Raw genomic sequence first — 21,735 nt, 5'->3', positions numbered from 1 at the left:
TAGAGAAGTTGACCTTTGCTCTGGGCCCTTGATAGCATGGTTCCGATAAAGGCTGAGCATCAGAGGCTGATATTTTTCTCTGGTATTCCCTTTAGGTGCTAAGGAACAGAAATCAAGAATTCATTGCAACACTCCTGGGGCGCCTGGGTGGCTCGGATGGTTAATGTCTGCCTTCGGCTTAGGTCATGATCCCAGCCTCCTGGGATCAAGCCCCAGTTGGGCTCCCTGCTCAGCAGGGAACCTGCTTCTCCTCCCTCTGCCCCTCCACCCCCGCTCATGCGCGCTCTCTCTCTCTCACTTGCTCTGCTCTCTCTCTCTCTCAAATAAATGCATAAAATCTTAAAAAAAAAAAAAAAGAATTCGTTGTAACACTCTTTGGATCTACTTTCCAATCTTCCCTTTCTGCTCTGTTTTGGTGTTCACGGTTTTCTTCGTAGCATCTTACTGGTCACTTGTAGTCTTATAGATGTTGGGGAGACATCTGTTCTGGGAAGGTATACGACTCTTCACAGGTTGCGTTGACTGTGACTGTGTTGGAATGTTCTTTTGTGCTAAAAGTTCGAGCTCCATGTCTCAGTCACCTTTGCCTTTTCTGGCTGTAAACTATTTGCAGATGCGATCAGTTGCTCCATCCCCAGGAATTCTGGTGAGACTTCATTTATAGCTTTCACTGCCTGATGATCATTTGAATATCTTATTTGAGTCAGTTTTCAAAATGATTAAGATTTTCAGAATGAGTCAAATCTGAGATTTAGTCCCAGCTCCTCTAATTCTTTAAGACTGGGTGATTTCCTCGATGTCTACCTTTTAGGGTTATTGTGTGACTTAAAAGATATTTATAAATTGCTTATAGTGTGTGTTACATAGTGAACATTCAACAAATGACATGTTATTATCATAAATATAATAACACTCTTTCCTTTTTATCTGTGATCTCCTAAGAAATAGGAGCATTCCACATTCACTGCTCTTTCCTTAGCGTCTAGTAGAGAGTTTGGCACACACAATGAATGTTTAGATAAATGAGTCACTTTCAGAATTAGGTGGGGGTTTTTTTGAAGGGGGATTTTAGAGCATTAGGAATATTCCTTTGATCAGTAACCAAATCCCCAAGTGGAAAGTACAGGCTTAATGGAATTATCTTGTGCCACATACCATCTTCTGTAGTACTTTCTAAGGATCACATTCATTTCCCTTCTGCATTCTCCTGTATGATAAGTCCTAAATCTAGACAAGTTAGACAGCTATCCTCAACACCTGTTTTCCTTGACAACCCTTCATATAAATAGTAAGGGCCTGTTATGAGAGGGAATGTCAATATAACCACAGTCTAAGGCTTCATGGTCAAGGTGAAAATATTTTAAATTACAACAAGACTCCTGGCTAATGTTTGTTAGATGTATTACAAATGCTGAGTAAAGGCACCATCTTTTCAGGGATGACCAGTAAACGAGGGTGATTTCGGGTGTTAGCCAGGAGACATTCTCACCACCATTGACAAGGCTTTCCTTTGGATCTCCACTTTACCAGGAGAGTTTCACCTTCCATGTTTTGTGAGAGAAAACAGTTTTTAAACCAACCAGAAATTAATTAAGTGGCACCTCTGGTTCACCCTCCTTTAACCCTCTTTACCCGCTCAGGGTTACCCTCCCATGCATTTAGAGTTAAATTGACCCATGGGGTGGATCTCTGAAGCTGGGACCAGAGAGTGTCACAGGCAAGAGCTTCACCTCCAAAGGATTACAAAGCCCTCTGAAAATGAAAAGCACCTTATTAATGCAGAACAGCATGGTGCCTCATTAATTGTAGCCTCTGAGGCTGCCTTTTGGAAGGTTCTTGGCAAAGGAAGGAATGGGAGCAAAGGAATGGGGGGGAGGGGAGCATAGGCAGGTATTCCCCTAAAATCTCTAGATGAAGTTGAGAACAGATAGCTGTAATTTTTTTTAAAGATTGTATTTATTTATTTGAGAGGGGGAGGAGTGGGAGAGAGAGTGCATGCATGAGCAGGGGTGGGGCAGAGGGAGAGGCAGACTCCCCGCTGAGCAGGGAGCCCCACATGGGGCTGGATCCCAGCACCCTGGGATCATGACCTAAGCCTAAGGCAGCTGCCCAACCGACTGAGCCACCTAGGCACCCCTGTAATGTTTTGTGATTAAACTGCCTTCTGAGTAAATTCAGGAAGAACCACTAGACACAGCAGATGCTAATACTTGGATTCAGGTATTTGGTATATTTGTGTGTTTTTGTACACTTCTCAGGCTTGTGCCTAGCATGGTGTCATATAATCCTGTAGAGCAAAGTTTCTCAACCATTAAAAATATTTATTATCACCTGCTCCCCAAGAGCCTATTTAGGTACATTTTTTTTTCCTAATTGCACCCCCCTCGCCCCTGTGAGATTTTAATAACAAATCATGGTAATATCCAAGATTTTTTTTTTTTTTTTTTTTGCCTCACAAGAAGCAATTTTGCCTTGTTAAGAATGCATGCTGAAATATAGTAACAGGGAAACAAATAAGAGGGTTTTTTTTTCCCCCTTGCACTTACTAGCAAAATGATTATCTCCATTTTTAGCACTTTGAGCAGGAGTTGAGAGTGAGAGAGAGTGGGGGTGGGGTGGGGTGGGGTGGGGCGGTGGGTTTTAGCTGGTTAGTCCTGGTCTCTGTAATTCCCAAATCCTGTGTTCTCTCTAGGTCGCATTCTTGTTCCTAGACCACCTGTGATGACTTTCTGTATACACAGGCACAGAGACACATTTGAAGTCTGCAGATAAACAGGTTATGACCAACACTGATAAAAACACCACACCATCTCACTTAGAACTAGGGTGGTATCAGCAGAACCATTCCTTCCTTATCCCATCCCCCTACCACCTCCAGCCCCTGTTAATGTAAACCGCCATCCTGAATGCTGTAATAATGCTTTTTGAAATAATTGGCTTTGTCTCTTTAAGCAGCCTTCTGGTGTTTGAAAGGATGAATGAATGATCAATGAACGCAGCAGGTTCACCACCGTATCCCCATCCCCAGGAACAGTTCTCAGTAAGCATCGCTTGTGTACTTGTGTTGTTTTATTTTTGCAAAACTACTCATTGAGTGCCTCTGTGTGTCAGAAACTGTGCTAAGTATACATCCATAAATACATACTGTGCCCTGTAATAAGAAGAATTGCAGCTTCTAAAAATATTAAGTCCAGTCTACGCAGGAGCTAATGCAATTTTCTCCTCAGTGCATTGAAAAATCTATTAGTTAAGAAGGCAGCTATATTTCCGGAAATTAAACCACTGTAACAGTCCAGTTCACAAATCAGAACTCCCAGTGCTTTGAAATGCTTCATTTCATAATGTGAAGTACCGAGGGATGTTCAGGCAATCCGTAAATGCTCCGGTGACCAGTCCCCCCAAGCTTCATGGAGCTAAATACAGAACGCCTCTTGTCAGGTGTGAGAGGCACGAGTTTTGTTGCCACCGATATGCAGAGGAATGTGTTTATAGATCCATGCTCACATTCCTCCTGATTCATCCTACCTTTGTCATCACTCCAGAATTAATTATGTTTATGGAAGATGGTTTCTCAGTAGATTTGTGAATAATGAGCATTTCAGGTGGAAGCCAGCTACCTTATTTTAGGCTGGAGTTGTAAACTCTGAATAATGTTCATTGATGCTTGGTGTCGAACGCTGTCACCTGAAAAGACCAGCCTGGGGGCTCTTACAAGGTTCCCTTCCAAGCTTCCATTGTGGGAAGATGTGAAATATGTAACTCAGCTCTCCTGTTGATACGGTTCCTTAGAATTTCAGTCTCGCTGACCTAGTGTGGCTTTTATGAAAATGAGATTTCTAGGTTTAAAAAAGGACAGCCAGGAAACCTTCTTGGCTTCACAGACTAAACTGCGCATGAGGTATAGGGTTATCTAAAGAATTCCTGATCTTCCATCAGCTCTTTCTTGTATTAATCTTTGAGAAAGATCTTCTCTCCCTGTACATCCAGCTGTGTCAAGTTCAGGTGGTACACTTGTTTTGGGCTCTCTCGTGTCTTGTTTCGGAACAGTAGTAAGCTGGTTGGTGATCCAGTGTAAATGAGCCAACCAGTAAGACCTTGAGAGATACGGTGCTTACTGTGTCTCCTAACTGAGTGTGTCCTAGGGTGTAGTCTGGGGACAGTTGTTTTAGGACCACTTGGGGCTGTGGCTGAGAATACAGATTTCTTTTAATTTTTGAAATGTTTTTATTTAAATTCCAGTTAGTTAACATATAGTGTAATATTAATTTCAGGTGTACACTACAGTGATTCAGCACTTCCATACAACACCTGGTGCTCATCACAGCAAGTGCACTCCAGAATCCCTATCTCCTGTTTCACCCATTCCCCTCCCCCACCCGCCCTCTGGTAACCAGCAGTTCTATATAGTTAAGAGTCTATTTCTTGGATTGCCAGACAAACAAACAAACAAACAAAAGAATACAGATTTCTGTGCCCCGCCCCAGGCCTGATGGAATCCTAACCTCTGGGTGTGATCCTGGGAATCTGCATTTTTCTCCCCCATTATTAATTAATTAATAATTTAGAGAATGTGAGTGGGGTGAGGGACAGAGGAAGAGGGAGAGAGAGAATCTCAAGCTGAATGGGGGAGCCTGACACAGTGCTCGATCTCATGAACTAGAGATCATGATCTGAGCTGAAATCAAGGGTCAAGTGCTTAACCGACTGAGCCACTCAGGTGCCTGAGAATCTGCATTTTCTCTAGGCATCCTCCAAGGTTCTGATGATTCTGAGCTGTCTTCTGTTAATCTTTTCCCTCCACAGGTTGCTAGAGTATATTGAGGTCATGTCTCTTTGCTAGTGAAATCCTTTTTGTTTTCCCCACCATCTTTAGGACATCATCCAGTGCTCTTTGGCATGGCATATAGTATTCTCCAACACCTGACCCTTTCCTGCCTCTCCATGTCTTTCTCCATCATTTCTAAGACCAGGCTTTACCTAGGTGTATCAGACTATTGCAAACCCACACACACACACAGTTGTTTGTATCTCTGTGTCTTCACTGATGATAATCTCTCTCCTATTCTGCTTTCCTCTCAGTGTCTGAGAAACTCAATTTTCAACTCATTTTTTAACACCAGATTTAAGGCTCATCTCTTCCAAACATCTCTGACTGGTTACTCTCCCTTCCCTCCTGACTCTCTCCTTTAACTGTATTACTGCTGCTGTGCATACACTTGGAATTCATCGTAATCCAGTTTATGCCATTCTAGAATTACAGATGTGGTAACTGGTTTTGAAGATGTCCCCCAGTAATCCCTGTCTACTGGTATTCACACTCTCGTCCGGTCCCTAACCATGTTGCATAGGGCTGACCCGTAGAACCAAGAAGACTTTACAGAAATGACGCCATGTCATTTCTGAGGCCAAGCCGTAAAAGACACCCTAGTTTCTCTCTTGCTCTCTCTTGATCACTCCCTCTGGGAGAAGCCAACTTCCATGTTGTAAAGACATTCAAGCTGCCCTACCAGATGGTCCGTGTGGCAAGGAGCTAAGGCTTCCTCTGGAGAGCCGGCATCAACTGCCACATGTGTATGAGGGAGCCATTTTAGAAGCAGATCCCAAGCATCCAGATGTCTGCAGCTTCAACTGACATCTTGACTACAACCTCATGAGAAGTCCTGAGCTAGACCCACCCAGCTTATGTGCTCCCAAATCCCTGACACCAAAACTGTGAGATAATACATATTACTGTTTTAAGCTGCTGTTTTGAGGTAGCTTGTTATGCAGGAGCGGATAATGAATATCCAGCAGACCATAGACTCCTCAAGAGCATTAGCTATGTTTCATTCATCGTGGACTCTGGTCCCTAGCCTCTCCTTGGTACCTGGCCCACATTAAGTGTTCTAGAAATGCTTATTTAAACGATCCCAACTGAGCTAAAGTGGATTTTTTTTTTTCTCGCAAGGGTAAATACAAATGCATGTGACTCTATCTTGTAGATGTGAATCTCATCTTTTCTGTTGCTTTAAATATCTTTGTAATATTAACAATGAACAACAATAGCCAACACGTAGCACCAGAATTCTCACAATCCTATGGAGTGTGCACTGTAAAGATGCCCATTTTACAGAGGAGAGAAGTGAGGTACATGGAGGTTTCATGATTTGCCCGAAGTGACCCAGCCTAGTAAGTGACAGAGCCAGGATTCAAACCCAGGCAGGCAGACTCCAGAGTGCACACTGTGAATTGGCTTAAAAGCTTGCATTTTAAAAATTGAGCCCTTAGCATGAGGCAGGCACTGTGCCGGGCCCCTGTAGTTCTCCTGCCTCATTGGATATGTTCCCAAACCTTGAGTGATATGTGTCATTTTCTCTCCTCTATGGGTGACGAGGTGGAGGCTTTGAGAAATGAGCTTGCCAGTCTGATGGTGGAGCTGGATTTGGAATCTGGCCAGTCAGACTCCCGAGCTCAAGCCTGTTCCACGGCCCTCCTCCGTGTTGTCTCCCAGAGTCCCCGCCTCATCCGAGCTCCTCACCCTCCTTTCTTAACAATTATGTGTTGAACATACAGGTTGGTTGCCAAGACGACCACTCAGAAACAACATAAAAGGCAAATGACTTTTCGAACATTCTGTAGCGAGGACGACTTCTTTTTTAATTTTTAAAAATGTGTCAAGGTGATTTGTAATCCACAGGAAAATGTTGATATGGGTGAGAAATCTATTTTAAGCAATAAATATTTCCAGGATGATGAAGGAAAGCTTACAGACTATAAATAAAATAACTCCCTAGGAAGAGAGCAGGATATGCTACGAATACTCCTATTATACAGATGAGAAAATTCAGGCCCAGAGAGACTCGGAAGCCGGGAATATGAAACTCCGAGGCCTTCGTACCTAATTGCCATGAAAAGCTGCTTCCTGATGAATGAAGGTTTGGATGGAGACGGGCTCAGTTATGACGATGCAGGAACCCAGAGGGGTGGGGAGCACGCCTGGGACCGGGGCAGTGGGAAGGGAGGAGAGAGAGACACATTTCATCATTTCCCCATGGTTCGGGCTGGGGACTGAGAGATGGGATAAGGAAGGACTTGGGTCCTCATTCCCTAAACTTTGTGCACTGGGGTAGTAGTCCCTGACCTGTAGACTCGGGGCCTGGCAGGGCCGGGGGTGGTCACTGAAGTAGTCAGCAGAATGCTCCTAATGCAATGCCTGGCACCCAGGAGGAGCTCAGGAAATGCTAGACGATATTTTCTATTGTTCTCATTACTGGGGCATCCTGGTGCCTCTTGAAAGTCAGCATCTTCAAGAAGAAATGCACACCATTCCTTGATAAAACCAGCCCCTCTTCCTGTCTTCGCCTTGTCTGTCAGAGGTGGGAAACCTGGCATCATGTTGAGACATGTTACTACCCTGGCCAGGTTTTCTGAGTAACTTCTCTGTAGACCACCCAGCATCAGATGAACCCTAAAATCCCCTGCAGCACTTCATAGAAACTCCCCTTGGGGTCTGTCTGCCAAGGAACTGGCAGTTTGGGGAAGGTGAGTTTTCCCTTGGGAGCATCCCCTGCTTCCTACTCTGCAAAGAAGCCCTTAAAACCTGGGATTGCTTATTCTCCTTTGTGTAAGCGCATTAGGTAGTATTCTTGGGCACAACTACATTTTTGCTAATTAAATTAGAACATGCCGCTTAGAATGATTAACAGCCATTGCAAGGATAATTGTCCATTAAAAGAAACCTAACTTTCTTTTTTATTATTGTTTTAGTTACATAAACCCTTTGGTGTGTTTATAGTGATGAAGTACATGCTAGGTTATTGCTTCACCAGGTGTTGTCATCTTACAGGCTACTCCGGGGGGTCAGACCCTCCAGGTGTCTGCAGTATGCCTCTGAGGATGGTCTTCCCTCTGTTGACCCCATGACTTGATGTCCCTGATTGGACTGAAGTTTATTGCAGGGTGGGAATGAGATTCGATACCAGTAAGGGTTGTCCCAAGACACTGTCCCAAAGGTTGCATGGGTGAACATTTCCACCCACTCTGGTGGAAGGTTTTTTTTGTTTTTTTTTTTGGTTTGTTTGTATATTTTATGTTAGTAGGTTTTTCTTCCTAAAACCAAAGGTGTACAGTCCAACTTGGAGATCTACCAGAGGAGGCTTTGAGTTTCCAAGATCTCAGTTTGTGATTTTGTTATCTCTGTAAGAGGAACACCTGGGTGGTGCAGTTGGTTAAGCCACCGACTCCTGGTTTCAGCTCAGGTCATGACCTCAGAGCCATGAGATTGAGCCCCCGTCAGAGCTTCGTGCTCAGCAGGGAGTCTGCTTAAAATTCTCTCTCCCTCTCTCCCTCCTGCTGTGTTCTCTCTCTCTCCCTCCCTCCCTTCCTCTCTCTAAAATAAGTAAATAATCATAAAAAAAAAATTCTACGACACCTGGGTGGCTCAGTCAGTTGAGCATCCGACTCTTGATTTTGGCTCAGGTCAAGGTCTTGGGGTCATGGGATCGAGTCCCCACTCAGGCCCCACACTCAGTCTGCTTGTCCCTCTCCATCTGCCCCTCCTCGATCTCTGTCTCTCTGCCTCTCAAATAAATAAATAAAATAAAAACTTTAAAAAAATAATCTAGGAGTATAGGGAGAGGTGATGAGTGACTTCTTTTCCTCCGACAAAACCATCTTCATTCCTGACTTCCCCTTTACTATCAAAGGTAGCATCATTTCCTGCTCTTATCAAGCTCAACATCCCGAATCATCTGAGCCTCCATAGTGCTGACAGACCTTCACTGGGAGAAGCGAAGTGGCCTTTGCAGAGGCCGGCTGGGCGCCCAGCATCAGGCTGGATGCCTTGCCGTTCTCCCAGCAGTATTGCAAAGTGAGTGTTCCAAGCCCCCATTTTGCAGATGAGAAAACAAAGCCTCACAGAGGCAAAATGATGGAACTGGTGCTAAAGGGCGGGCATTGGGGCTCGACAAGGCACATCTCTCCCGTTGCACCAGACCGACCCTGGGCTACAGCAGTCACGGATGTTTCTGCTGCTGGTTGCAGAAAACGTCAAAGGTAGGATTTAAACCCAGGCCTGGTCAGCTCTGCAGTCATGCACGTTCATCATACATTTTTTGAGTAATGACTTATGTTGTTACCACAGCAAAAATGACATCGTCCCTGCTTCAGGGAGTTCCAGCCCAGAGCTGGCGAGAGACATGGAAAATTAGACACAGCGTGAGAGCATGCTGTGCTAGAGGAAGGGAGGCAGCTTGCTCAAGGAGCCCCTGCCCAGCCTGGGGACCCGGGGAGGTGGCGACCGGGGCGGGGGCGGGGGGTGCCTTCTAAGCTGAGGCTCGAAAGAAGAGCAGGATTAGACTAAGGCAGGGGTGGGGGACATATTATATTGTACTTCTAAGACAGGGCCATTTCTAATAAATGTATCTGCTTCTTACCACACGTTCTTTCCCCCCATAGATTCCTCGGTTTTCTTTCTGGGGTTTTCTCTCTGAATACAAACTCATCCGAATGCTTCCTTTACCTCTAATTGAACACTCTGACTTAATTGATTATGTATTAAGTCGGGGACTTGGGGCGACATTCCGGCCTGGGCTCATGTTGAGATTAATTTATTCCTGTCGTCCTACTGTTCGGTGATGCATCTGAGTGCCTCACATGTGTGTTAAAAATAAAGCTGAGAGTCAGGGCAATCTAATTAGATGGCTCAACCCAGCGCTCTGGTGTTCAGTCTTCACCAAGCTCTCCTGCTTTGATGGTAACCAAAATAGATGAATAAGTTAATCAAAGGTCTGATTAAATAGCACAGCTCTGCCGCGTGGACCCATGATTGCCAAGCTTCAGTTCGGGCACATCCTCAGGGGAGAGGAGCAGCTGAGCTGAGTTCCAAAGGCTGGAGCTTTCATGAGGAAGAGTTTTTTAAAGCCCACTGGAGGCCCTTAACTCGAGGAGCCCCCGGCCCTCAGATCTAAGCTGATGGCGCGTCAGGATGCTAGCTCGAAAGGAAGGATGATGTGGCTTGGGGAAGGAAAGGCAAACCTTCCCTTGGCCGATTCTGACTATCGCTTTGCATCTTACCCACTGAGGGATTGTAGACAAATCACTCACCTTCCTGTGCCATTTGCCCATCTACCCACCTGTCCATCCTTCCGTTCGCCCACCCGCCCACCTCACGGATAGCATGGTGGTTCAGCAGAAGGCCTTGAGCTGTGGTCTTGCCATCATTCGTTCAGTTCGGTGACAGGTTGAGATCACATTCCCTCTGCATCCAGTTGGGTTTGGATGGAGGGGCGCCCCAGCGGGAGAGGGTGGGCAGGAGGGGAGAGAGGCTGAGTGAGAGGCCTCTCCCTGCTCCGGCCCGTGAAATTGCCACAAGTCATCCGTGGCCCTCCACCGAAGTTCACGGCTCCTGCCTTGTGGCTTATTCATACGTCTTCCCAGGTGCAACACGGTTCCTTGCTGCTGGCCCTACGCGTCCGTTTCAGTCAATAGTTCTTTTATTATCCCATTTTCCTCAGATCACCCAGTTTGGGTGTGCTGTTTACACCCACCCCCTGACAGTACAACACACAGTACAAGTAACTGCCTTTCATAGACGACAGAAACTCAGGCCGGACGAACTTGTCCAAGGTGACGCAGCCATTAAGTGATACCGGAACCTGAATCCACCTCTGCCTGACTCCAGAACCCAAGGTTTAACACTGTGCCGCACACCGCACCCCCTTCAGTATGAAGCAAACACTTAACACACTGAGGGGAGTCAGGAGAAGGGTGGGAGCTTCTGTGGGCTGAACCCTCGCATCCTTCTATCTCCTTTGATTTTTCCACAAACCATGCAATGGAAGCATCGTCTCCTTTTTATAGGGAAAGAAACTGGGGCTTAGAAAGACCAATGCCTTGTATGGGGCTGGGGTTCAGATTTTGGCTTTTGTCTCTGCTTTCCTTCCTCCATGCTGCCCGGGAACACGGTGATGGGGACAACAGACAGAGTTCAAGGTTCTTTTCCTGAGACTGACATGTGATGAACAGTTTTGTCCACCGGTTTATGTTTTTTCTTTCCCGCCCCACCAGTCAAAATTGCACATGTATTGAGAGGATAAGGAGTAGCTGACATGGTATTTTCAAGTAAACTGAGGATGAACACACAACATGGAGTGGTTTTCAGGGACGGGCTGGATCGTGTGAGTTACCACGGGGTTCCTTTGTCATAGCTTTCCTAAGGCAGGGTCTGTGTCCCTGTTTTTCCCACCATCACCGATATTGGTATGTTTAAAAAGAATGTGATGCTTGGTTTTTCTTTACAATGATAGTAGTTGCTCATTTTAAAAAGTCGAAAAGTGTGATAAAATACGTATGTGTGGTGTGGGGGTGTATACATATCTATTTATCTAGAGGAGGGACCCATCATCCCCAAAATGACCACTATTAGTATTATGATTCCATGCTTCTATTTCTTCTTTCTCAGCATAAATTGGGATGGATGTGTTTTCATGTTGTTTGATTATACGTAGACGTTATTAAGCAAAAGAAATTTTAAAACTTACCTTTTTTCTTTTAACATCACATGCAAGATTTTTTTTTTTTTAGTACATCTTAATCTAGATTGCTCATAGCTCTAGATTGCTCATGCTATCGGATTTAAAAAAGCATGTTTTAATTAACTGTCCAGTTTCAGGGCATTTGGATTGTTTCTTTTATAACATGGTGATGAACATCTTTGGGAATAAAACTGGTTTCTCGTTTTTAAATGTGACTTTTTTTAGAACAGTGTCCTCAGAATGGACTTATAAGGACAAAAGGGGTGAATGTTTTTTGGAATTTCAATAAGGCGGCCACATTTTCCGCTGAAGAGTTCCATTATCAGTGTTAACTTCTTGAAAATAAGTGTGCTTTGGCTTGAACGGATGGCAGCTCCCTGGGGCAGCTAGGATGGAGCCCATACCCATGGTTACTTTCATATATGACCTGTACCTTTGAGAGCTTTCAGCACACTAGTATTATGTATTATTTTCAGCCTTGCCTTTGGGTACCAAGTGGTACCGAGATGTGTGACTTGCTGACAGATGTACCCACTTATGGGACCTTGGTGTCCTGTTACATCGTGGATTTCAGTGCTGACTCTCCGTAGGCTGTTCATTACTCTCTGTGGGTGTGTCTTCTCTTGTTCCCCAGTGAAGAGTGTTGCGTAGCCTCTGACCAAGTCCTTCTTGTGTGCTTGAGAACCAGGAGACAGAACAACACTAATTGCTTCAATTACAGCTCAAAAAAAAATAGATAAGCATAAGCTTGAACGAGGCCACTAAGGTAGCAGTCTTTAATGACAAACAGAATGTGATTGAAAGAAATAGATCTACCTTGGAACAATTAGGTACTATTTGAAAAAAAAAGAGTAGGATCCAATTTTTATGCTTTTATTCTTTTGTAACATAGTCCTCTTTTCTCCAGTGAGCCTATATAATTTCTATAATACAAATTTTATTTTAAAAAAATCTGAGCATAGCGTCTGCAAATAATAGTTATTTCATAAATATTGCTTTTCCTATCCCTTGATTCAGATGCATTTTCTTCCAATAAACTTCACATGCCAAACCATAAATTACATAAACAAATCTTTAAGAAAATATTCATTTACTCAGCAAATTTTTATTGAATGCTTTTTTATGTCCCAGGCACTGTTTATAATGTTTATGCAAAAAAATGTAATGATTTTTTTTTTCTTTTTCTTTTTTCTACTCCTCTTCCCTGCCTGGTGTAGTCTGAAGTGTCCTGGATCCCCAACAAACACTACTCTGGCATTTATGGTCTGATGAAGCTCGTCCTGACCAAGACTCTTCCCGCCAACCTGGAGAGGGTCATTGTCCTTGACACGGATATCACCTTTGCGACCGACATTGCAGAGCTATGGGCCGTGTTCCACAAATTCAAAGGTAATTGTAGCCCCATTTTTTCCTGGTATCTTTGAAGGTGTTGTCATGCCAAGAAAAATGATTGTATTTTTTTTTTTAATGTGAGGCCCGCATTTAATGAGGTCATGCTGATGAAATGGACAAGGAGTTACAAATCTAGTTAAGTATCAACTCTACTGGCATTTGAAGCATGTTCGAATCAAATTGGAATTGGTTTGCGTTTCTTTAGTAAATGAAGAGGTCATGTTGGTGTTTATAGGAAGAACCCAATTTAGGATGCTTTGTAAGAGATAAATGTCAAATGTGTATATTTTGTATACAGGTAATTGAGTGTTGACTTACCTGCATTTATCAGTTTTGGGTTTTTTTTTTTAATCAAATGATGCTTTGATTGCCGAGAAGGGCCTTTGAGTTGGTGGAGATGGGTATTGATTATAGTGTTGGAAAATGTTCTTACGGCTTTTGCTTTCATTAATGTTGTGGTTTACCACTTTAAGGAGGTATATAAGTTTGACTTTATAAGACATTCCTTCTTGTCTAGTTAGTTTTTTCTTAGCCATCACTGTAGTTCTTGTCACTGCCTCAAGGTGTATGAGATTACGCGGCGGGGAATTGTGAGCCCAGTTGGTGTTACTTGACTCTGGCATGGATGCATGAGAGAAGTGACAAGTTAGCACAAATCTTGGGCTTTTATTTTAATCCCCCTTCCAGATGTCTCCCTTAAAATTGCATTCTTACAAGTTCTTCTCTATATTAGACAAATGCAATGAGAGATAAATTTGGGAGTGAGTTTTTTTTCTTTATTTCTTAGTTTTCTTTTTAAAATTGCATTCTGGCTTCCGTGTTTAAAATCTCTCCTCCTGCTTCTCTGTAGCTCCTTATCCTATGAAGGTGAAATACTACTCAGTGATACAAAATCACCGCATTTTCATAAATCACAGGATATTCCAGTTGGTTTCTGTTTCCATTCATGGACAGAAGAGTAAATTCCTCACCTACTCCAGTCTCTGCCTGCTTCTTTCAGGGGGGTGGGAGGTGGGAGGGGACTCTTAGCTCTAGGCTAACTGGAAAAAAAGTCCTCAGCATATCATGGGGGAGGCACTCTGGCCCTCAGGCTCTTTCCCTTGTCAGGATCAAAACTTACTTTCCTTTCCCCTGTCAGTAATGACACTAAGAAAGATGTCATTTAGCAAAACTGTTGAAACTGAGTGTGTCTCCGCTCTGGTCTCTTCTTCATAGAATGTTGGGATCTGTCCTTTCAAGTCACAAGGAAATTGAAGCTTGAAGGCATGCAGGGTTGAGACCAGAGTTGAGACCAGAATGCACATACGTATGCTTCTGTGTGCATCTCTTCTCAAGTTCCCCCATCATTTCTGCTTGTTTTTCTGACTGCATTGAACTCCTTGGGGACAGGTTTTTTGTTTTTTCTTTTTTTAATTGCGGGGAGGGGCAGAGGGAGAGCGAGAATCCCAGGCAGACTCCATGCCCAGCACAGAGCCCAACATGGGGCTCAAACCCATGACCCTGAGATCATGACCTGAACTGAAGTCAGGAGTCAAAACGCTCAACTGACTGAGCCACCCAGGCACCGCTGGGGGACAGTTTTTAAAAAATAATTCTGTGATACTCACATTTTCACACTTATGTCCGGTATTCAGTGATGTGTTTATTCAGCAGACATTTATTGCATCTCTGCTGGGTGTCACTGGTATGCTGGGCTCTGGAAATAAAGAGATGAGCAAGAATGAGAGTTACCACATCTTCTGGAGGGGACTGGAGAAGGCAGCTGGGAGGGCATCACGGGGGGAGGAGGTCATCGTACTCTGACTTGCTGGAGAGGCGAAGTGGCTGTGTGCAGTGAGTGCCCATATTCCCCTTTGGGAGTAAAGGACTTTGACTCCAGCTCCTGGGAGTGCAGCCCTGCAGAGGGCCCCCAGCCATCAGCCGCTTGGGGTAGGGCCACAGGTGAAGAGTCACATGCCTCTGGCCACGCCCCCTTCCTGGGGAATGTGGAATCTTGCAGGGTCAGCTGTGACAACCCAGTCACAGCTGGATTTCTCCCTCTGCCTGTCCTCTCACCTTCCCTTTTCAGATGCCTTTCCCAAGACCACTCCCTAAATTAACCTCTTGCATGCTGACTTCCATATCAGAGTCCTTTTCCCCAGAAACGCAACCTGCAATATACATGTAAAGCTACAAGTCTCTCTTGGAGAAGTGTAACTCAGCAAAGTCCCTGGAACAGGTGGTCACTAATTGTAGTGTTGTAGCTGGGAAATCCCATTTATTCTGTCCCAGCTAGGACCTGCCAGAGTGCTGGTGGGGTTCTGAAGCCAATAACAACAATAGTATAATCGTGGTGTTAAATCTCCCGATATCATCTGTGGAAGGGGAGGCTCCCAAGGTGCTTGCTGGCCCAAGGATTGGGATCCTGGGGCAGAGCAGAGTATATGGGCCAAGGTCAGGACTGGGATGGGAGCACTTGAATGCAAGGAACTGAGTTAATGGGCTGCGTTTTATTTGTTTGTGCTCGTATTGGCTTATTTCTAGCACTTGTTAGGCCCCTGCTGTGCAGAAGAATGTATTAGATGCTGCTCTTACCTGAAACTGTCCAGAACACAGCACCTGTCTTCAAGGAGCTCACCAACAAGGCAGGCTGCCTTATATTATCTTATCACCAGCAAAGGAGTATAAAATCATCTGAGGTTTTCCCATGCCCACTCTGAACTTTTCTGGGAAAACACGGAGGTGAAAGAAGATAAGTAAGCTCTTCTCTTCTCCATATGGCACTCTTTTGGACAGGTTTGGTTTTTTAGGGGTTTTTTTGTTATTGTTTTGTAATTATTTTTTTTCTAAACTGGAACGATTAGAAGCCAGGTCGTGGAACAGGAAGAAAGCCCCTGAGCACAGACCCATGAATTTGGAAAGCTCTGATCCAAAAGGGAGAGTTTCCTCTCTCATAAAGGCAATTGCAGTTGGCATCCTTCACCGTAAACATTTTGAGTGACACCAATGCAGTTTTTGGCCTTGTTCATTTTTCTCTGTTTCACAACAGCTAGTTATCTGGGGCTCTTGTGTTCAGATCCCATATGCTTGACTCCTTAATGGTGCTCTGAGATCCCCCTCCTCTAAATCCCTTACATGGAGACTCTAGTAAGAAGCCTTTTAGTAAGGGCTTCGACCCCCTCCCCCCACCTCTGCCATGGGCAACTTTGTGTGCCTCTTGGGGATGTCCACGTGTCCCCAGAGCCTCGACTTCCCCTAAATGGCAGGTGCCTCCCTCCCCACGTCAGCAGTCTGCACCCTTATCACCAGCTGCAACTGCTGGAGAATTTTCAGACCCACTGATTCTCAGCAAAAAGAATTGGATGTGCCACAGATGGCGAGAGTGAGGAGCCACCCATTCAGTCATGGAACTGAGCTTCGTAGTGGCCAAACTGTTTCCTGACTGTTGGGAATGTTGCAAGAATAAGAGAAACTCAGCCCCTACTCTGGCAAGTGTATATTTGAGTAGGGAGAAGACTGATAATAAACAAGTAAAATATATAACATATTAGATGGTGATTAGTGCTTGCTCTGGAGGAAATTGGTGAAAGCAGATGAGGAATGTCTCTATATGCACACGCATTGTTTTAATATTCAAATACGGTGATAATGGAAGCTCTTACAAAAAAGGTGACATGTGGGGCACCTGGGTGGCTCAGTCGGTTGGGTCCGACTCTTGATTTCAGCTCAGGTCATGATCTTAGGGTCATGAGATCGAGCCCTGCGTCATTTTCTATGCTCAACGTGGAGTCCACTTAAGATTCTCTCCCTCTCCCTCTGCCCTCCACCCCCATTCACACTTGCACTCTCTCTCTCTCTCCTTCTCTCTATCTCCCTCTCTCTCTCTTTCTCTAAAAGAAAAGAAAAAGGTAACATGGAAGCAGAAACCTGAAGAAGTTGAGAGAACAGGCATGCCAGGGTGCCTAGAAGAAAGTGGAACAGTGTCCTAGGCATAAGGAACAGCACATGTGAAGTTTTGGGAGCCTCGTGGCCTGGCAGGTTTGAGCAATAGGATGGAGTGAGCCCAGGGTAGACGCGGGCTGATGGGTCAGATCAGGGAGGCCTTCTTTGTCAGGCAGAGGGAGGATTGTGCCTGTCCCTTCAGTGCTAAGGGCAAGCCATTGTGCAGCTCTGAGCGGGAGTGATGGGACCTGTTCGATGTTATTAATGGGTCATCCTGGCCGCCCATCAGAGCATAAGAGGAAGCAAGGAGACCATTTCCGAGACGGGGCAGCCACGGGGCCCAGGTGCTGCAGTGCAGTTGAAGACCCCGTCGTAGGAGGGGTACGTCTCGGAGGGGGAGGCATCAAGATGTTCTGCTGGCCGGACGTGGGGGCGAGAGAGCAGAGTGCAGGATGCGTACCGCATCGCGACTGCACGAAGACGATCTTGGTGTGGGACCCTTTAAATTTGAAATGCCTAAATCGGACATCCTCATGGAGAGGGTGAGGAGGAGGCAGAGAAACGAGTATTTGGAAAGCAAAGGGAAAGTACTATTTCCGAAGGACTTCTTCTGTTCCAGGCACTGAGCTGGAAGCTTTGTACATTTGAAAAACAGAACAAACTGGGCCCAAGAGAGGCTAAATAACTTTTCCTGTTCAAAGAGCTCCTCGCAGCAGAACTGAGGCCTGGACCATCTGGCTGTGAGTCTGTTAGTTCTTAAACTCTGCTTCCTGCCTCTCCGGCTTCCTGATGGCCTGGGGTTGGGAGGGGGGGGTGCATGGGCCTGGGGGTGGGGGGTTCGCACCTTAGTTTGGCTGTGCCCCCGATCATGAGTCCTCCACCACCCCTGAGCTAGCCATAGTTTTACTGCACGAGAATTTGGAAATAATACCTGATTTTACAATATGAAGGGGCTATTATGAAAGCGTAAATAATAAAGGTACCCCCATAATTTGCAGCTTTTAGAAGAACGCCGTGTTCAACGTACTATTTTTATTCTTGAGAAGAAATGCCTTCCCTTTAGGAAGAGTCTGTTGCCGTAGCGTAAAGCTCTGGACCCCAAACAGGTCCGGTGGGTGTACCGAGCACAGGGGTGCGTCCCCCTGCTCACCCCCATTGTGCCCCAGTGTGGGCAACTATGCCACACCGGTGGATATTTTTTAAGAACTAACAGACTCACCGTGGACTAATTACAGCTAACATTTTTAAGCACTTACTCTGTGCCAGCCACTCCGAAGCACTTTATGGTGAAACTCATTTAATCCTTACAACACTCCCATGGTGAATGTTTCCATTTTAAAGATCTGGGACCTCATGCTTGGGAAGGCCAAGTAGCATGACCAGCGCCTCAGCTCTAAATCCTGTACCCTTTCCCCTGCACCTACGCTCCCTAGAAGAGCAGATGGTGGAGCTTAGAGTCTGTGGAGAGACCAAAGTTAGATAGATGAGAGCGGTCTAGGTGACGACAGGAACCAGGTTGTAGAAGGCATTCAGAGAACAGCACTATGGAGGCAAAATCAGGGCCGTGGAGACGTGTGGTTTTCCCAGGAGCTGAGAAGTAAAATTTTGGTTTCCAGAATCCTGGCCCAGCTGGTGACATCCCAGAACATCATCTGTAAAGTAGCTGTGAGCCCCAAGAGCTCTACTCATACACTCATCGTGGTCAGTAGAAGGGTGGCAGAATCAGGGTCATGCTGTGACCATGGGCGGGTTACCTGACTTCTCTGGGCTTCAGTGAGCCAGGAACCGTGCCAACAGGGTCTTCGTGAGGACTGCACGAGATAGCGTGCATTATTGTTCCCCTGTCCCATTTTTCTCTAAGGATTCCCGCCAGAGGGTGTGGGGTAATGGCGGACATCCTTAAAGTGTGTCTGCTCCATTACCTTGCAGCTTTGTCCCCAAAGCCATCGAGAGGCTGGGGTGGCTGTACGTGTAAAATAATGTGGAAACGCTGAATATGAAAAACCTTGGAAGTACTACTTTTGAAAAGACAGTTGCAGAACTTCTGTGATTATAATCACTTGCCTTGGAGGAGTTTTTAGACACTCTTTAACATTTCTCCAGGTCACATCTTTATTTCTTATCTTGCCTGGGCTGCTCCTCCCTCCCTTCTCTCCTCCTTCCCCCCTCCCAGCCTCTTCCCTTTGCTCTGTCCTTGGAACTGGTGGGAGTAGGAAAAGCCTTGCAAAGTAAGACATCAGGTTTCAAATCCCTGCTGGTCTGCTTATCAGCAGGATGGTCTTAGGGTGTCCATTGAACCTCCCCACCTCGCTCCCTTACCAGTAGAGAGAACACCCTGACACTGTCTCACAAGGGTGTGGATTTGGGGAAGTGATCCTGGTGCCCAGTAGATGCTTTTCCTTCCTTATTTCCTTTTTACTCTTTCCTTTTCCTTCCTATCCTGTCTTATCTCATTTGCCCCTTTTCCTTTGACTTTCAGTCCTTCTCCTTCGCTCCCTTCACGACCTCCGAGTGAGGCTCCACACCTCCCTCCCTTACAGGGAATCAAAGATGGCCTTGGAGGACCACCACCCCACACAACCTCGCGCTGGTGGGGTCTCCCTGAATAAAGCTGGCCCTCCTTGGCCAGGCCGACTCTGGAGAAGGTACGCCTCACCTCACGGTCTGTTCCCACCTTCCTAGAGAGGCTGTTTTGCCCCAGAGAAGAAAAGCAGAAATCTTAAAAAAGATACAGAGCTTCAGATGAGGTGCTTTTCAACGACTGGGACAGCCGGTGTCTTTGTGGGGGCTGCTGTGTTAGTGCCGAAGGCCCCGGGGTTCTGCTGGGACGGGGTAAGGCTCCTCTGTGGGGTTTGGGTTTCATGTTAGGCTCTGCTCAGAGGCTGGGGCATTTCTTTGCATCTGTACGGTGGTTTCAGACATTGTCCTCCCAGGACCTGGGAGGAGGGTCCTGGAGGAAGAGTCAGGATTTTGTCCTACCCGGAGAGCGCTAGCTGCGTGTCTTGGCGGGGAGAGCACAGGCTGTGGACCGTGAGGGTCCCCCGGACCTGCGTCTGGGGCCGGCTCTCCCATCCAGGGTGCACTTCCGTTGCTCAGTCTCCATGGGGGTAATAGTTTGGAGGCAAAATATGTAATTCACCTAGCACTTTGCCAGTATTCGTGATATTTTCTCAGTTCTTCGATGCAGGCTTTTTCACATTTTACTGTTTCTGAAATTGGGACGTGACTTACAAAAGTAATTGGCCTGATGGTCTTTTTCTCCTGGAAAATATTTTGATATCTCCCACAGTCAGTGGCCTCTGAGAATCCAGAAAATATGGTGTTATTATTTTTAGTAGTATTGTTTTCCTAGCTTTTCCTTTTGTCTTGGAGTGGTAGAGGAGGAATGGAGGTAGGGTAGACTGGAGGAGAGCGAGCTGAATTGGGAGGTCGATCAGAATCAGTAGAAGAGAGGGATCTGGGGGTCTTAGAAGGCCGCTCTCTGATTACCTGTTACTGTATGACCGCAGGGTCCTGGGGAGTTTGTGCTATTTTTGGAAAACACCTTGCTTGTGTCTCACACGTTGGAATGGTTACCATCCCCCGGTGAGCCCTTCCATTGTGGAGAGCGACCATGTTTCCTGGGTATAGATCTTTATGTTGTGGGCAGTGAGGAAGGGAGGGGGTCATCGAGTCATGGAACACCAACATTTTAGACTTTGAAATTTTCAGGAAGAGATATTGAAAAGCTTAGGCATTAAACCCAGAATTACAGGAAGCTGCTCTTGCCTAAAATCTTTTCTTGCTCATTCAGACATTCAGTAAATATTTATTGAGCACCTACTTGGTACCAGGCATATAAGCTATGCTTTCTTTCTAGTGCTCAGTCCATTAGAAATTCGTGTGACTAACTCATCCTTCCTTGAAAAAAAGTCTGATACTTCTGGGAACAATTTAGGGTGACCTGCCATTAATGTGAATTATTTAGGTTGCTTTTCTGTCGTTTCGCTGGTATCAGTTGCTTTGAGGCAAAGAGATTTTGATGGTGAAGGTAGCTGGTGGATGCATCGAGGGGATGGGGCTGTTCTCGGTCATTCTGGGGGATGGGAGGGTGAGGGAGCAGATTGGGATCAAATAAAGGCATGAGGGACTTAGCGGGGGTGATAGAGACAGATACACAATAGGTAGTGGGAGGAAGCAAGAGGCAAATACCTGTGGAATGAATTTATGGAGACAAAGACAAAGCCCATCTTTAGAATCATGTGCTCAGAATGGAAGGCAATTTTTTTTTTCTTGTTTACAAGTATCTTGGCCAAAGGGACCTGACGTGAAGGATAGCTCTGGGGTGGAGGCCGGCTTCTGGTATCAGAATTACCTGTAGGGTCTTTCCAGATTGCACGCATCAAGGCCCACTCTGTCCCCCCGCCCCCCACAGCGGCCTGGACATCACCAGTGATTTGGGATTCATTGCCTTCTTGCAGGGTTTCTCCAGCTTGGTGCTATTGACATTTGGAGCTGGATCATTCTTTTTGGGTGCGGGGGCTTGTTCTGTACATTGTAGCGTGTTCAGCAGCATCCCTTTCTCTACCCACTAGATGCCAGTAACACCATCCTCCCCAGTTTTAACAACCAAAAACATCTCCCTGTATCACCGCATGTCCCCTGAGCGGCCAAATCTTTCTCTTTGAGAACCACTTCCTTAGTGGCCCACCATTACGGATGAAAATGTGCAGGGTCAGGTGGTCATGGTTTTAGGAGGTTGATAATGATGGCTCAAAAGAAGAAATAAAATCTGAACTCTCCGTAGCTTGTTTACCAGTTCATACCATGGAGACTCCCAATCATAACGCCCTCTGAATGACTTTCTGAATCAACCCTGTGTTTAAGCTCCTGTTGTATGTGCTTCTGACTTCTCTTCCCTTGTTTGTAC

At 45.7% G+C, this 21,735-nt stretch overlaps 1 protein-coding gene across 4 annotated transcripts in view; it reads left to right on the top strand.

Annotated features, from left to right (window-relative positions):
• LARGE1 (LARGE xylosyl- and glucuronyltransferase 1) overlaps window positions 1-21,735 on the top strand; it is a 451,673-nt gene that overhangs the window by 249,888 nt on the left and 180,050 nt on the right. For all 4 annotated transcript variants that reach the window (XM_081822370.1, XM_081822371.1, XM_081822372.1 and 1 more), the window contains exon 6: window positions 12,731-12,902. In XM_081822370.1, the coding sequence (XP_081678496.1) occupies window positions 12,731-12,902 (172 nt within the window). The remainder of the gene's footprint in view (window positions 1-12,730; window positions 12,903-21,735) is intronic.

Source organism: Leptonychotes weddellii, chromosome 5 (genome assembly GCF_054177405.1).
Source record: "Leptonychotes weddellii isolate Sample4059 chromosome 5, ASM5417740v2, whole genome shotgun sequence".
NCBI lineage: Eukaryota > Metazoa > Chordata > Mammalia > Carnivora > Phocidae > Leptonychotes > Leptonychotes weddellii.
The sequence above is the reverse complement of the archived record's forward strand: the minus strand, read 5'-3'. Positions and strand labels throughout refer to the sequence as shown.